This window comes from Trifolium pratense, linkage group LG6 (assembly GCF_020283565.1).
Source record: "Trifolium pratense cultivar HEN17-A07 linkage group LG6, ARS_RC_1.1, whole genome shotgun sequence".
Lineage (NCBI taxonomy): Eukaryota > Viridiplantae > Streptophyta > Magnoliopsida > Fabales > Fabaceae > Trifolium > Trifolium pratense.
In genome coordinates, this window is record NC_060064.1 from 25,223,707 (window position 1) to 25,241,417 (window position 17,711).

At 33.5% G+C, this 17,711-nt stretch overlaps 1 protein-coding gene and 1 pseudogene across 1 annotated transcript; both read left to right on the plus strand.

Annotated features, from left to right (window-relative positions):
* The first annotated feature begins 2,663 nt into the window (after positions 1-2,663).
* On the plus strand, positions 2,664-12,228 carry LOC123892429 (annotated as a pseudogene).
* Positions 12,229-12,726: 498 nt separating this feature from the next.
* On the plus strand, positions 12,727-16,569 carry LOC123891977 (uncharacterized protein At4g19900-like). Its single transcript, XM_045941834.1, has 2 exons — positions 12,727-12,849; positions 14,034-16,569. The coding sequence occupies exons 1-2, from the start codon at positions 12,727-12,729 to the stop codon at positions 15,372-15,374; spliced, it is 1,464 nt and encodes a 487-aa protein (XP_045797790.1). The 3' UTR covers positions 15,375-16,569.
* The last annotated feature ends 1,142 nt before the right edge of the window (positions 16,570-17,711 follow it).

A 17,711-nucleotide genomic window follows, 5' to 3' on the forward strand; every position in this document is an offset into this window, starting at 1 on the left:
CAACTAAATCTTCTATTGCTTTATTTTGTTCAATTCATGCTTCAAAATAATTAAAAAAGATCCCTAATTTTTGTTGAAAACCCTAAATTTTAATTCCATTGTTAAATCTGAAAACTATCACCTTGCATAGTGTGTTTCAAAATTAATAGATTTAGAGACTATTTTTTATTTGAAATTTTCATATTATTATTTTTATTTTGATTTGGTCTCAATTCTGATTTTGTGTCAAATTGAGCAAAACTTCAATCTCCATCGTACAATTTTTTGAAACCTTTATTTATTATTATAATATGAAATTAAGCTCAATTAAAGGTTATTATTTTAGTGCTTAATGTTGTGTTTAATTTTATTTTTATTTTTTTTGGTATTTTTCTGTTGTTGGATTGTTGTTGTTGTTGTTTCAACCGGTGGTTTAACTCTTTAAGCTAGTTGTGAACTTCACTACCTTATCCAATTCTATATGCATTTGGATATGAGGCATACATTGTTTATGATTTATGAACTAAGAGTGAGGAGTTTAATCATATGGTGAAATGAGTTTGTCCTTAATAGGTTTTAAGGTTGATTCCATGTAGAACAAAAAGGGAGGATAAGTAGAGGGATAAATTTTTGGATGAAGATGAATAAATTGATGGATTTGGTATGAGTTTTTAGGTTGATGGGAAATAGTTTTCTGGGTTTTGTATAAATTTTTGGGTTGAAGAAGACACATTGTATTCATTTTAGTCCTTAAGCACCATGGAATTCACATATAAGTAAAAAAGTAACGCATAAGCATATGATGTTGCAAAAAAGGAGGACACGTCATCAGAATTAACGTCAATTTAACGTCAGGGACCACTTTGACTAACAGATGGTCGAATCAGGGACTTTAAAATATTTTTTGAAAGTCAGATCAATAGATGGTCAATCAACCTATCTGAGCACCCCGAGTGCAAATCACCAAAAACAAATCCCAGCAAACCCAAAAGCACGACAATCAACCACTACCGTCAACATAGAGTGTCTCCACGTCTAGTCCTTTCGAACAATAGCGGGCTGAATCTGATTTGATCTTAGTGATTTCAACTCGTGGCAAAAGCTTCCAACAATAGCACGAATCCAACAACAACACGCCAAGAACAAAAACAAGTCACATTAGTGATTGTGTTTAACAGCCCCAAAGGGTATTTAAAAATCACCATTGTTGAGCTTGTGACAACCACAAATCCAAACTGGCAACGGAATCAAGGTGCACCAACGATCAAATCAAAACCCGTTAAACCCGTTGCAAACAAGTCTGGATCCAAAGCTGCAATCATCTATATGCACTGACAAAGATTTTGTAGTTTTGACACCTTTGTGTTAACCCCTTGTTGAGAAGTTCTTATGACAATGTAGTCGAAAATTTTTTTGTTCAATCAAAAGAGTCATTCAAGGAATGAGAAACCTAAAAATGTGATGTGTTGTTCTTGCCTCTTAATTTTTCAATTTGGGTGGAAAAAAAAAACTTGTACAAAACTGCGTTTTAAACTAAGTCATTTTTATTGTCAAGGCGTTAATGAAAAGAAAAACATTTACAATTTTACCAATTATGTATGAGTTAACAAATCATCTCTAGTAGGTAAAATTGTTCTATGTACATAGTGGAGCATGTAACCCCTTACCATCATTGCTCAAACACGTTTCATTATAAGAATCTAATCTAATTCACATGCATTTGAAAGTACACATCTAAAAGAACGTGATAACGACTATCACTTGAATATGTAGACAAAACATCTTTTGATTATTCAGGATGAATTTGCGTATGCCAGTTGTAGATGCTTTTTATTGACGCTTAATTACTGTAAGATATAACTCTCTCATTAATTGATTGAAATATATCAACAAAAAACAAAAGAAAAATATTAAATTGAGCTAAAGTCTCACTTTATAATATCAAATATTGAGTAGGTGGATTTCATTTAAGTGACAGATGTATATCCAAATCTCAATTCACGTAAAAGTAAATCTCTCCTGTTACGAAATGAAACTTCATTACGATATTCACGTAAATTCAAACTCACACATTACTATTTTTAATTTTTTTTTTTATAAGCTTACTATTTTTAATTTGAATCAAACAAAAATTCAAAATAGATAATAATCCTTTCAAAAGACAAATACATTTAACCGATTAAGAATTTATGATAAAATTATAATAATTCACCTAATCACAAGTTGAATTAATTCTTGCTTGAAAAATTCAAAAATCCCTCAAAATTTAACCTAACTCAAAAGAATTAAGAAAAAAACCATGAAAGAATGAACTTGGATCATCTTCTTCATTTTCCTTTGCATCTCTGTTAGACTTCTTTATCTCTCTCTTAATCTTACTCTCATAATTATATTTAAACTATTTTATTTTAGAAAAAAAATTTGAAATTAAGAAAAAGATAGTGAGAAAGAGGGTAAATGAGAGATCTAACTTTTTAAAGACTAGAGGACAAACAGTAGATTCTACATCAATGTGTCCAACATTTTCACGTTTAATCTCACCACCATGTAAACTTAACATCTCCCTGATTAACACTTGCGGGGGTAAAATAGTAATCTCAACATCATCCACGTTGGCTGATTAACCAAACCCACATTTCACCCTATAAATACCAAACCCTGTAGTAGCATTCAAAATCACAGACTCAGAGATAAATTCCCGAGAAACTGCAAGAAAGAGAGAGAGAAAATAAGAGCTACGAGAAGAGACTTCAATATAGCGAGTGACTGTGTCAGTGTCAATGGCGAAAACTTGAAAAGCAAAAAAACAAAAAACGACACTGCAAAATCTAAACAATTGAACAGTTTCAACAAAAAAAATTCATCACCGCGTTTTTTTTTTCTTCCCTTTTTTGTTACGTCATTTTCTTCTCCGACGATACTATGAATCGTTTAGGGTTCAAAGCTGAAGTGTTTGAAGGCGATGTTCGTTTAGGCGAACTTGATTATTTTCCTGTAACCGCTTTTCAGAACTTCCGATTTCCGAACAACGAGATTCGCATCCACCATAGAACCTACCGGAGTGAACGTTGTCCTCCTCTTTCGATTCTTCAATCGATTTCAGCTTTCAATGTTCGATGTAAACTCGATTCATCACTTTCCGTTGAACAACCGCATTTAATCAACCTCCACGCTTCTTGTTTTCATGAAATGAAGGTGAAGAGTGAATATAACAAATTGATTATTGGTTGTTATTATTATGATTTTTACTTGAATTGTTCTGATTTTTGGAAATTTGATTTGTAATTGTGCGTTTTAGACTGCGGTTGCGGTTGTTGGAGATGAGGAGCTTCATCTGGTGGCGATGCCGAGTAAGAGAAAGAAGTTTCCGTGTTTTTGGTGTTATGCTGTTCCGGTGAGACTTTATGATGCGTGTATGGGGATGTTGAATTTGAGGTGTCTTTCGATTGTGTTTGATTTGGATGAGACTTTGATTGTTGCAAACACGATGAGGTCGTTTGAGGATAGGATTGAGGCGTTAAGGTCTTGGCTTTCGAGGGAGAGTGATCCATCGAGGGTGCAAGGTATGTCTGGTGAGCTGAAGCGTTATTTGGAGGATAGGTTGTTGTTGAAGCAGTTTACTGAGACGGATTCTGTGGTTGATAGCAATGGGAAGTTGTATCAGGTTCAGATGGAGGAAGTTCCGTCTTTGTCTGAACAGAAAGTTCTTCGCCCTGTTGTTAGGTTGCAAGATAGGAATATTGTTCTTACTCGAATCAATCCTGAGGTTTAATATTTCTAGTCTCTCAATTGAATATTATATTTGTCTATTTGTGTGTGTGTGTGGGTGTGTGTGTTTTGTTTAATATGATTTGTGGTTAATGGTTTTTTATTTATGGATGGAGTGTGATTGATGGTAACTTGAGAGTGCTTGTTAATGATTTACGATCGGGATTCAATAAATTTTGACAAAATTTTTCTGTGATTCGTTTGATAGATGGTTAGGACTTAGGAATTGATAGTGTTTTGTGAAGAACATTGACACCAGACACGACACTGACACTAACATGTATTTATTATTAATTTGAGATGAGAAAATGAAAGTAATTTATTGTAACCACATGCGGCGATGTTGTATTGGTTTCAGACACTAGACACACTTCAATATGAAGTAAGTTTTGGCACCACATAGATAATGCTTAATGACAAGGAATGAAAGTAGAACTAGGTACATGATGAGTGGATTTATTCGATCTGAAGTGGGGTAGTATATAGATAATGCTTAATGATAAGAATGAAAGTAGAACTAGGTACATGAATGGACTTATATATAACGAATCTTTCGCAAAGAACCCCTTTCTTTCATGTCGATTCATATTTATAGTTGCTTATATCTAGCCCAAATGGCCAGATTTCAGAAGTGAGACTGAGTGCTTTCCTTACCCTCAAACAAAAGAAATAACTGTTCTTTTTTCATGCCCCTCTTGCACTTGTTTTCGGGTTGAATGGGGAAATTTTTTATGTATAGAATCTGTATCAGTATAGGGTCAAATGGGTCTCCACTTTCCCAAAAACAACATCTTTGACCTTTGTGTGTGGCTTGCATAATTCCTTGAGGCGCACGGGTTTTCAGCTACTTTGTATTTTACTTATTCATTCCTGCTTTTACTCAGATATTAAGGTTTACTTTTCAAAGCTTTGGATCATAAGACAAGTATTTTATGCTGTTACTTTTGGCCATATAAGAAATGCATTGTTACCAATGCAAAAGTGAAACTTAAGAATAACTTGTTTTTCTGGCATCTTGTATTTAGGACGATTGGTCATTTAAGGGTTTTGGGGTTTTATATGTTGTTTCAATTTTGATTTTTGTTTGCTTACATTGTAATTTTTGCTTGTACAACTTTTTGGCCTGTAGCAGGTTCATATGTGTTCAAAGTATAAAATTATAAATGCCATTGTTGAATGATGAGGGCTAGTTTGTCAGTATATGTTAGTGTTATGTTGTTGGTGGGGATCTGAGGCATTAAGTCTTAATGAATTTATATGCTAACAATTTACTTGGGTGGCCATTTTTCAAATCTAATTCATTTTGTTTAGTTTTCCAGTAATTTAGTATATTTCTTCCTCCCCCTCTTGAGAGTTAATAGATTTAAATGTAAAACCGACAATTTTTCTATGAATTTGTTTATATGCATTGTAATTGCATTTAATTGGTGTAGCTGTGTTTGGTATCGTTTTGGTATGCCTATGATTGATTCTCAATTATTATTTCTTCACGTAGATTCGTGATACTAGTGTACTAGTGAGGTTACGTCCTGCTTGGGAGGATTTAAGATGCTATTTAACTGCAAAAGGACGAAAGCGGTTTGAAGTGTATGTTTGTACTATGGCTGAAAGGGATTATGCTTTGGAAATGTGGAGGCTTCTTGACCCAGGGGGGCATCTTATAGGTTCAAAGCAAGTATTTGATCGGGTTATTTGTGTTAAATCAGGTACGATCATATTGTGTCTTTAGTGTTTGTACCTTCCTCGATGCTTTTTAGATAATTTGGAGTTGAGCTGGTATTGAAATCTTATCAACATTTTAAATACAATTTTTCCTATGGGGTTTTGTTGATTTTTGTAGCAAATACAAGTTGTGCAAGTTTGTTGTTCTAGGCTTCTACTAGCTACCATGTTTTATTATGTAGTGTTGTTATTCTTATAATGGTTAATTTATTTTTTCTGTTGTTGTTTGTGTCCTTATGGAGTAATTTGCAGGCTCCAGAAAATCTTTACTAAATGTTTTTCACGATGGTATGTGCCATCCAAAAATGGCAATGGTGATTGATGACCGTTCAAAGGTTTGGGAGGACAAGGACCAGCCCAGGGTTCATGTCGTCCCTGCATTTACTCCTTACTATGCTCCTCAAGCAGAGGTACTGGCTTACATATACTATTATAAAAAAAAAGTTCTCCTCTATCATTCTTGATTGAGCATTCAGTATTTTTGTTTTTTTCCCATTAGACTGCCAATGCCGTCCCAGTTCTATGTGTAGCGAGAAATGTTGCATGCAATGTCAGAGGTTGTTTTTTCAAGTAAGTTATATCATCAAAAGTATTTTATTAGCTCAAATATCCTTCACTCTATGCCTTTAATTTCTTGTCCCTGTGCCCAGAGAATTTGATGAGAACTTTTTACAAAGAATTGCTGAAATCTTCTTTGAAGATGATGTTGTAAATTTACCTCACCCTCCGGATGTGAGCAGCTACTTGATGTCTGAGGTATTGGATTGGAATAGATGTGATTCTTAATTCATTGAATATGATTTGTCACCTGTGAATATGTATTATCATTTTGACATTGTAGATGCTTTGTTTATCTGTTGGTTTAATATTGGCTAATCTACTGGATGACAGGAGGCGCCAAATGGTAATGGTAATGCTAATGTCCCCATAAGTGAAGGAATGGGCGGCGCAGAGGTTGAACGGAGGTTAAACCAACCTGTAAGTGCATGTTTGTTTCAACGTTGATAATGGACATTCACAGGAAAAATTATGTTTTGAATTTTTCTTTGGTTTATTGTTTGAGTTTTTTAGCTAATTAGGTTCGGCCCCAAACATTGGTTGACATGGATGTAATAGGGCTGTTGCTTTTTCCGTTTAAGAGATTTCACATGCCGTTTTACTCTGTAACCTGTATACAATATTATAAAACTACCTTTTCTGTAATTACACATTCAAAAGTACTTTTGATTTGTAATATCCAAACAAACTTTGTCAAAATTACATTTTTAAAAAGGTACCCAAACATAAATCATGCCATAGCAAAGACGTTTTTTTGCAAAATGTAGTGTAATCAAGCTTAAATTAGTAAACTTTCATTCAAACATACTCTTAAGTTTCCATGTTTCTTAAAGTGTTACTTGCAATCTCTGTTATAGCAACATTTTCTCAAACTTTCTAGCAAACCTTGGTGGGGTATTTCTTATAGTGTGTATTGATGAGTGTTCAGGCCTGCAGTACTTTATATGTGCACTTAACTTTTGTAGATAGTACACTAATCCTGGTATTTTTTTTTATCTTATTCTTTTCAGGATGATAAGGTTTCTGCTGATTTAGTCAGTCGACCCAATGCAAACAGTGCTGAGTTCAGACATGAAAACTCTCAGCCAACTGCTGGCATGATTCCAAATTTCACTGGCCATGGATCGTCAAGGCCCATAATTCCTTCTCAAAGTATTGGACATTTTTTTATGTTGTTTAGGTTTCTATATTGTGGAAAATTTATGCTATCTTTTAATATTATCTTTCCCAACCTTGTCTCAGAACCTAGTCTGCTGGGACCTCCAGTTAAACATGACGGCAGTTTTATTGATCGTGAATATGACATGAAAAAAGGACTACTGACTATGAGGCATGGTCCAGATATAAGAGGTCAAAGTTCAGCTGAACCTCCCCTGATATCGAGGCCACCCGTTCCAGCATATGGAGGCTGGTTGGTAGAAGATGATATAAGCAACAGAACTCAGACAAATAATTGGCCTTTTGCATCTGCTAAAGAATCCAATATGGCAAAGTCTGAAAAGCATCAGGCTCAACCAAAACCGTTTTCTCATAGAATGGAGGTTTCAACCTCTAATGTTTCACTCTCACAAGCATCACAACTTAAGGCTGAAGAGGTTTGTAGATGGATGTTATGTTGCTTCCCATTTTTTACAATGTTAATTTCCTGTCCTGAAAACGTTGCTTATATGCAGACAACTTCTGGATCTGATTTTCAAAGGCAGACTATTCCATCTAAGTCTCAACTATCAGGTATAGCTTATTACTTAATATATATGTATGCCTTTGAATCTTACCTAATAGTATTGTTATTAGCAATGCAAACTCTGTGAATGTAAATAGAGTCATGGGTGGTTTACTTTGGAGTTTAGATAGATTTTACATGTTTATTTATTTACTTTTTTGCCTTTGAATTAGTGAAGTTTAGGTGTATATATTTTAAAAGATCAAGCGCTAAATCTGAAGCAGCATTTATTGTTTCTTGTACCTGTCCAAATATGAGTTTAACTGTAAACCTATGATTGTAATAATGATTAGTTTAATATTTTTCTGGTCTTCTGTTCTATTGACCTTTTGATCTTTCCCCTATTCTTATTTAGCCTTTTGTAAATGTAAATGATGCCAGGAGCAACATCTTTTCTCTCTTTTTTGTTTTGTTTTTGACTCTATATATTGTGTAGTCACCTGACTGGTATACACCCTTTTTCAATGAGGTTGAGACCTTAGAGGCACCATTTGCTAACTGGGTTAGGATAGGACAGAACATAAGTATAGTTTTGTTTCATAGTTTGGTACTTTTCAAAAATAGAACAAAACTGGATGTGAGTTTAAGAAAATGGTACATGTTAATTCCACTAAAGGGGTGAAACCAAGGAAAACAAACCATTGGGTTCCATTTTGTCTGCTAATCAAATACTGAAAGATTGATCTGGGCTTAGCAATACTGTGCTTCAAAGTTCTGTTAAATGAATAGGTTCCACATGTTTTTGAACATATTGATGTTGATATATATGGACAATCATTTGAGGAGTGCTGAATTTTGTGCATTTATATGACAGCTTCCCCCGCTCTCATTCTTAATTTCATGTAGTTTTAAAATTTTACAATCATTTCTCTATCTAATTTCAAGAGCTGGAGAACTGCAGGAAATTTGTACAAGCTTGTTTTTAAAATTCTCATTAGCATTATATTCTCTTCCGCTGTTTATAATAATTGATGTTTTGTTATGGACCAAACTATTTCCAGAGGATGCAATATCTCCGAATCACGCGTCTTCTAATGGCAGAGATTTACAAAATGAAGTTGGAAAATCGAACTTTATACCATCTCTATCTATTAGAGTGCTGCAAGAAATCGCGAGGCGGTTGTCTGATACGGTATGAATGGTTTCTGCACTCAAGTGAGCATTTCTTTCCTCTATTTTTGATGAAATGTATTTTTATGTATTCCTTTTTATAGGTTGAATTTAGGTCAGTTGTAAGCACCAGCAAAGACTTGCGATTTTCAGTGGAGGTAAGTGAAAGTTCTGATTTTTTTTTTTGTAACGATTATGATTATATACTAGTGTAGTTTTTACACGTCGTCGACGTCGTTATTTACTTGGCCCATTTAGTATTTGTTATATTATATAAGATGGATGAGCTGATTAGTGGTTTTTAAACTGTTTTTTGGTATTTTGTAGATTAATGATTATCAATATCTAATATATTTTGACCTGCATGATAGTGGTCAGATTAGATCTGTTTTCCATTTGGCTTTATCTCATAATTTACTTTAGATGTTTTCTTGGTTTCGTACTTCAAGCAATTTATCATAAACTAAGCCATTGTGTTTGGTCTAGTGGTGAGGGGATTGGGTAGTATGTATGAGATCTTAGGTTAACATCTCATTCTAATGTAACCAAAATAAAAAATTTATAGTGAACTGCTTGAGTGCTTGACTATTGCCCAATGTCATTTCCCAGTCTTCTATCATCATCTTAAATGCTATTGGCTTTGCACTAAATTTCCTGTAAAAATGTTATTGTGGCCTAATAGTATGCCTTGCCACTTTTGGTTGCCATTGCTCCTCATATTTGCATGTTGCCGTGTTTAACCTTTGTTGGCAAAGTTGTCACATTTTACTTGAATCTGAAATAAACTTAGCTTTAGCTTTAGGTCTAGTCTTCTGTTTTATATTACTCATAACCTGTGTTTGAAATTGTCTGATGCCTTGGTTTAGGTACTATACACTGGTGATAAAATAGGCTTTGGTATGGGTAGGACAAGGAAGGATGCTACACAACAAGCTGCCGAGAATGCCCTTCGCAGCTTAGCAGGTATGAGAAGTTTATTCAAGCCATTCCAATATTGTGTTTGTGATATTCTTTTGTAGAGATGAGAAGAAAATTAATGGAACGTAAGGATCTATGTTTATAGTTTTGTCAAACAATTATGTATTTATTTATTATTAACTGTCATTACATTTGGTAGTGGGACGTTATTCGTTGTTCTTTATAATCTATGCATTGTATAGAGAATTTTCTTTTTCCTTTTTGGTGATAGCATTTCCATGGTGCTTGTTCAAGTGTCTGAATATGCCCTTGCAGCACCATCTATGCATGTAAAACAGTTCCCTAGTTTCTTTGTTGGTGATTTGTGAAATTTTTCCCATTGAAGCATTTTAAGCTTATAAAAGAACATGATGATCAATACTTTATAGTGAGTTCAAATTGAAGAATAACTGTTGGTAACTGTATTTCGGTTTGTTATTTATTTGTGCACTAATCTTTCTCTGAGTATGTGAAGGTAGAAATTAGCATACATTTTTGAGAGTTAAATATTATTTTTGTAATTCATTGTGTGGGCTTGAGGAAATGTTTCTCTACATGATTCTGATGACTTATTCTTTTTAACCTGTTCTTTACTGAACCATATATTAAACTGCTAAATGCATTTTTGGTGTATGTAATTACAGAGAAGTATGTAACGAGTATGGAGCCTATATGTAAAGCTGTTAATAGAGAATTTGACAATCTTTCTCTTGAACAAGAAAATGGTTTCTTGTGGGATGAGGTCAATCTGGAATCCAGTGAAGTGCAGATAGAAGATGGATTACAAAGAGAAAGTGCTTCAGAGGTGGGGATTTTTTATGCTTTTGATAGTTGATTTAACCTGTTTTGATTAAGAAAATAGGTGATGCTTGGATAACGGGTAATGTGGACTGGATATTCCAGATTGTTTATGGAATTGTGTAGCATCAATGTGAAGACTAAATCACTGAATGTGGAGTGAACTGGCTTCATGTCTGCTACTGCTTTCTTAGACAGGCTTCTTAAATTCCTACTTAAAAGGTAAGGGCTTGGTGTCAGTCCTGGTATTTGCCCATTATCCAAGTACTCCCTTGTACTCATTTCAGACATAATGCTATTGCATGCTTCTTAATTATTGTTGCTTTCAAATTCATTTGGGAATATAAGAAGGAATCAATGATTTTTAATGAGTTTATGCTGTGTGGGTTTAATTATTCTCATAACAGTGGTTTGAGGGAGGGGTCTAGTCATGGAATTTTTTCAGAATCAAATAATTGGTACTGCAAGATTCACTTAAATTGGTCGTTTTTGGAATATTTTATTATGTGGTTTGATGTATATTCTACCTTTGGGAAAAGGTTGATCTACCTTGTGACAATTCACTAATTTTCAGGCTTCAGATGCTGAGACCCGGCCATTAAATCCCAATCCTGTCAATCGGCAAATGGAAAAACGTACCAGCTTCCCAAGGTAACTTAAGCTACCGTTTATTTTGTATTGTTTTCTTCAAGGAAAAAAACAGAGTTTTCTTTTTTTACATGTATAGGGGGAATGGGTGGGGGGTTACATTAAGTTAAGTCTGATCTGTCTAGGACTGTGCTTTTTGTCCATGTTTTTGGTCTCAAGCTTTTCCTCTATATATTCCTGGTTATTTTCTTCTTCATGTTGGTAGCACGACTTTAAAATTTTATATTTCCTGAATCTTGATCTATATTTTATTCTACAATGGTTTATTACGATCAATTAGACAGAAATCTGCTATAATGGTTTGAATCTATGCCTCCTTCCAAGAGGAAAATCATTCTTCAATTTTCCCCTTTAGTTAAACATGAAGATTTATGAAACCACTAGCTTTAGTTGTAGGAGTGAGTATTAGTATTCCATATAATAGGTGACTGTGCTTAGTTTTCTTAGTTGTGATTTCAGAACGCCCCAGCCTGTATCTAACAAACGATTGAAGGAATGAAAATGTTGCTAAGATGAACAAGAACTACCATCATTGCAGCAACCGAAGAATGTGCCATTCATGAGACGGCAGTTTGGAGGAAAAATGATTTTATCTATGTGCTCTGCTCATCTAAAACCTCTAGTATAGTGGTTTTAGGTATGCCGAGGGGGAATTTCCCCTGCTAATTTCTGTTGTATCACAAAGAAGGGCATTGTTTTTTTGCCTGACCATATTCAATGTTGTATTAGGTCGATTTTTCTTTGTAGTTACTTTTCTTCTTTGTAGTTGATCTATCAATCCACTGTGGCGGGGCTCCATATTGTAGCTTCTACAGTCACAGGTCCTCCACCGCGAAACCAAACAATCATGTTATTAGTCGCGGTTTCATGTGGGTCAGTTGTTCGTTAGGGATATACTCAAAACCTAAGAAATTTTTTCAATGGGATCAATGTTGGCAAGATAGTGCATGCAATTATCGCATTAATTCATTTAGTTTCAAATGCATTCTAAATATTACAAACTTAATATTATGAAAGTCTCGATAAATACCAATAGAGACACGAATCTGATTAACATGTTCTAATTTAGAGATCGTTTTATAATATTATTATCGTAGAAGATTAGGTTGATACAGTCGTACAATTTTAATGATTAAATTGAGCATGTACTCTAATATGCCCATAGCTGTCTGTGCCCAACAGCCACTAAGCAATGTCTTAGTGTCCAATCTGATCTATGATGAGTTTCAATGAAGTTTGTTTCGAAAGTTCTCTATATGTGATCTACGCACTATGTACTACTAACATGTTTGTTTGGTTAAGAAGGAAGTTTGTTTCAATGAACACCACGAGAGAGAGAATTTTGAATGAGTGTATAAGCGTAGAGTTTGTTGAAGTCGGGATTAGGTTCCCAAGAGAGATTAAGGAATCGTCCAGGACTGATAGGACAACAAAATATTGTAGATTCCACAAAAGCCACGACCATGAGACCGAAGACGACAATCACCTGCAGAAGGGATAAGAGAAGAAGAGATTCACCCCCAAGGCAACCACGACGCGAAGATTCGGCCAAAAGAAAGCGGTCACCAAAAAGTGAACCACCGAATGTATATCGGTTATTAATCATCAATTTGATGCATTAAAATTTTAAAATAGTTCAGATAATTTGAAATAAATAAAATTAAATAAAATTTACTTGACAAAATTTATAGGAAGCGTTCAAAAAGTATAGAAGAAATCCCAACTAGGTTGGCACCCTTTGTATACTCTAATTATATGTCAAGTGCTCGTTTATATATATAAAAAAAAAAGAAAAAAGTAATTACAAAGTGGGGGGCCAAACCGTACCCAAGGAAAGCAAAAATAAAAAATAAAAAACAAGGAAAAAAAGAAAACAAAACATGAAAAGCATTAAGAGAAACGAAAAATTGGAAGATCACATCTATCCCGAAAGAATACATCCGATAAAGCTGGGGGCAAGGAATTCCACCACTGGAGACCTGTCGAGGCGTGTCCCAGATTGGCTAGAATGTCGGCACAAGCATTCCCTTCACGAAAAATATGTGAAAACAACAGGCTCATATTCCTAGCAAAACAGTTGCGCCAACGGTTCCTCAAATCCCAAGGAATAATAGTGGAGTTTTTAGATGCTCGAACCGCAACCTGAGAATCAGTTTCCACCCATAATTTCCACCAACCCCTAGAATGAGCCTGTTCAATAGCAATTCAACCTTCACTCAACTTTGAATACTTCAAACGTGGACAACATACAAGAATTTCCTCAAAAATCACCAAAATTAAATACTACTAAACCTTCATATTTTAAAGGAAAAATGTATAGGTACATGTTATAGAAATATTTTTTTATTACTTTTATAATCGACCTTAATTTTTAACACTGAATTTCTTATATTATTTAATGTTATTTTTTATTTTTTAATTTAGATAGCCTGGTTGGTTTGGTTATTGTATTAAATCATGACCTGCCTGATTCAGGTTCAATTACCGGCATGAATGAATTTAGATAGCTTATCATATGTCCTAAAAGCACATGTTAATATAACCCTATTTTTGTTTTAAAAAAATTACCCTATTTTAAATATCTTCATCATAGCATAACTTAAAAGTCAAACCTATGGCTATATCGGACATGGATCCTCTCCCATAATATTTTCACTGGATGAGGTTTAGTCAATACATCACCATTCATTTTAATTTTTTTAAATTAAAATTATAGTTGATTAAAAAGTGTAAGGCTGAGATCTGACTTAACAAAAATATCAATGGATAGGATTTCCACCCGACTATATCTATCCTACAAAGTCTCTTTCCCATTAAAACTCTCATAAAAACAAATAGAACATCTTCTAACTCAAATAGAATGTTTAATCCTCGGGTGATTAAACAGCTTGCCAAGATTTTTTCTATCTTTTCTCTAATTATCACATTATCTACCATATTCTTTCTCAAACAACGTGAGCAATTTATCCACCATGATTCTCTTATACTCCATGCTAAAAAAAAAGAACCTCTTGTTATGTTACAAGCTCAAAGGTCAACACTTAATACACTTCATCACAATGTTAGACTTTTAATTTCCATGCAAGAAGAGAAATCAGATGAGGTTGATTATGCAAATCAAAAAGTACTAGTTGTTCCATTCAATCTCAACAAAGAACAAAGAATTGAATGGTTTAAAGAGAATCTACAAGAGTTCAAGATTCTAAAGTTAGATAGATTGGCAAAACAATTCCATGCTAGAATCCATAAATTTCTCAAAAATGAATCGTGTGAGTCACAATTCTTCATGACATGGATTTCACCATCAAGTTCATTTGGTGAAAGAGAGATTTTGTCTGTAGAAAGTCTTTTCAAGGCTCAACCAAAAGCATGTTTGACAATTCTATCAAGAACTTTGGACTCAATTCATGGCTACAAAATTCTCAAACCATTTCTTGATAAAGGGTTCAAAGTTCAAGCTATAACACCAAACTTGTCATTTTTGGTCAAAGGTACTTTAGCTGAATATTGGTTTGATGAGTTAAGGGAAGGAAAAATAGATCCTGGTGAGATTCCTTTGTTTCAAAATCTATCAAATTTGATAAGACTAGTTGCTTTGTATAAATATGGTGGTGTGTATTTAGACATTGATTTTATACTATTGAAACCTTTGATTGGTTTGAGGAATTGTATTGGAGCACAAAGCATGAATTATGTTACTAAACAATGGACTAGATTAAACAATGCTGTTCTTATTTTTGATAAGAATCATCCACTTCTTCTAATGTTTATTAATGAATTTGCTTTGACTTTTAATGGAAATAAATGGGGGCATAATGGTCCTTACCTTGTTTCCAGAGTTGTTGAAAGACTTGGGGAAAAACATGGTTTGGAATTTTCAATTTTGCCACCTTTGGCTTTTTATCCAGCTGATTGGAATAAGATAGGTGGTTTTTTTATGAGGCCTAAAGCTAGAATTGAAGAAAAATGGGTTGAAGCCAAATTGAGACAACTTAATTTTGAGACTTATGGGGTTCATCTTTGGAATAAACAGACTAGTGGATTGGTTATTGAAGAAGGAAGTATCATAGCAAGAATTGTATCAAATCATTGTGTCATTTGTAAGGTGTAATAGTTTTTTTTTTCTCCAATGTATAGTAACACTTTGTGTAATGTAAAATCAGCTAGGTTTGCAAGTTGTGAAGGGATTGTCTTTTAACTCATAGATTCTCCACTTGATGGTTTCAATTAAGGTTTTAAATATAGGTCGCATCGCAATCCTTGATATTGTGGATAATAGTGTACGCCGCCTTAATCATCGAGGTTGCATCATGGTCCTTGATATTGCAGATAATTGCAATAAAATGTAATGCATGCGGTCTTAATCGCGGTCGTGTCATTGTTGCAGAGACATACAAAAATTTGATGTTGCAATTCAGGTTGTCGCTGATGACCTTTTTGTTATAAACCTTGATTTCAATCATGTTCGAAATCAAAATCCAATGTAAATAGGAAGTCTCTAGCTGAATTTTCTACCCCAAATTCGAAACTTAATTCTTCTCAATCTTAAAATGAATATGAATCTTCCGCGTCTCCAAAATCCTAATCCAGGCAATCTCCTAAATTTTTTCTTCCTAGTCAATTTGTGCTTACCCTTTTTGTCATTTATATTTTGAGAAACAAAATCTCCATCCATATGACTACCCTTTGAAGCTAACTCACTTTCTCTATCAATACCATAAAAACTTGTGGATCCAATCTTCTTGATCAAGTCCCAAGGGTCTTGAAACTCTCTTTCTGAATCACTATCCCACAAAGAAATAGGCTTAATAATAGGTGAACCACTATAATAATCAAAATGATTTGACAAACTTGTATGCTCCATATCAAATAATCTCCTCATAGATGTGCTTCCACCTTTCATCAATTCCAACAAACTTCTAGATTTAGAGTAAGATGAAGAAGATGCAGCTGAAGATAACAAAGATGGTGGTGATGATGATGATGTTGTAGACAAATATTGAGATTTTTGGTATTGAATAATCTTCATGATTTTTTCCTTTTGATCTTTTGTGTTGATAAACCAATGAGACTCTTCTTCTTTCTCCTCAATAATTTCATGTGACATGTTTGTGTTAAGGATTCTAATAATTTGTATGAAGTAAATGAATTTATGTTATGCAACTCTTTTAATTTTATGGAGAAGAAATAATATAATGGACAAAACTACAAACGGCATTGCCATTTGTAAAGAATTCTATGAAGCCGGCTGCATTTGAGATTTGTTGTACATATTGACATGGAAATATAATAAGACAAGAATTTGATTCTATAATTTAAGTGATTAAAATTCTCAAACATTCTCTTGTCATAAGAAAAAAACAACACAAAAAACAGACAATTCCGTATTGATGCATAACTCACGAATGATGGCCGAAGTGAATGAGCTCTAGAGCATAGTGATAAGGAAGTTGGGCGTTCGATTTTTCTCTCTGATACTTTTTAAGTGTCGTTTGAGAATCATGCGTACTACTATTATTTATATAATTTATTTTGATCGTAATTTTTTATTAATATATAAAAATATAAAAATAAATATCATCATATAAGATGTTGTTCAACTTGTCTCGACGAATATTTTCAAAATATAAAATTTTCATAATTTTTTACAATAGATAATTAAAGATATTAGTAATAAAAGTTATATATTAACGTATGTGCAGTACCCAAAAAAACACTTAAAAAGGAACGAACTCCTAACATAACAGTGACAATTTTAAAAATAAACAAACTCATGAATTAATTAGAAACTTGACGTTTACAACGTGTAAAACCAATTAAAATGCATTTACATTGCATATAAATATATTTAGTTATGGAATATATTATTGTAAACAACTTCTTTCGCTTGGTAAAACAAAGAGCAGTTTGAATAATATACTAGATGTCTTGAGTTCGATCCTTAATTCCGTTGTAAATTTAAAAAAAGTGTATTAAAGTTTTTTTAACTAGACATGTGAATTATAAATTCCACGTCAAACTCAACAACTACTATACAATGAAGATTTGTTTTTGCTCCGTTATATCTTTGATGGTCGACAACCAAACTAAGGATCAGGGTACCTTACAAAAACTAAAATTTTGTCCACTACCGAATCACGTTTCTCATGTACACAAATTGATTTTTGTCCTCCACTAAATCACCTTTGTCATTTGCACAAATTATTTAAAAAATCAAAATACGGAGTAATATTTTCTCCACCAAACATCTTAAGAAACAAATTTTCTTCGATAACTTAAATTTTATCATGTGCTATTTTGTTTTGTCCAATTTCAATAGTATTATGTTTGATTTTAAAATCGTTCATGAGACTAGACAAACTAAGAGTGTGTCCTAGACAAAAACTAAATTTTTTCTCCCATTAAACCACACGTACACGTTTGTTCATTTGCACAAATTTTTTTCACT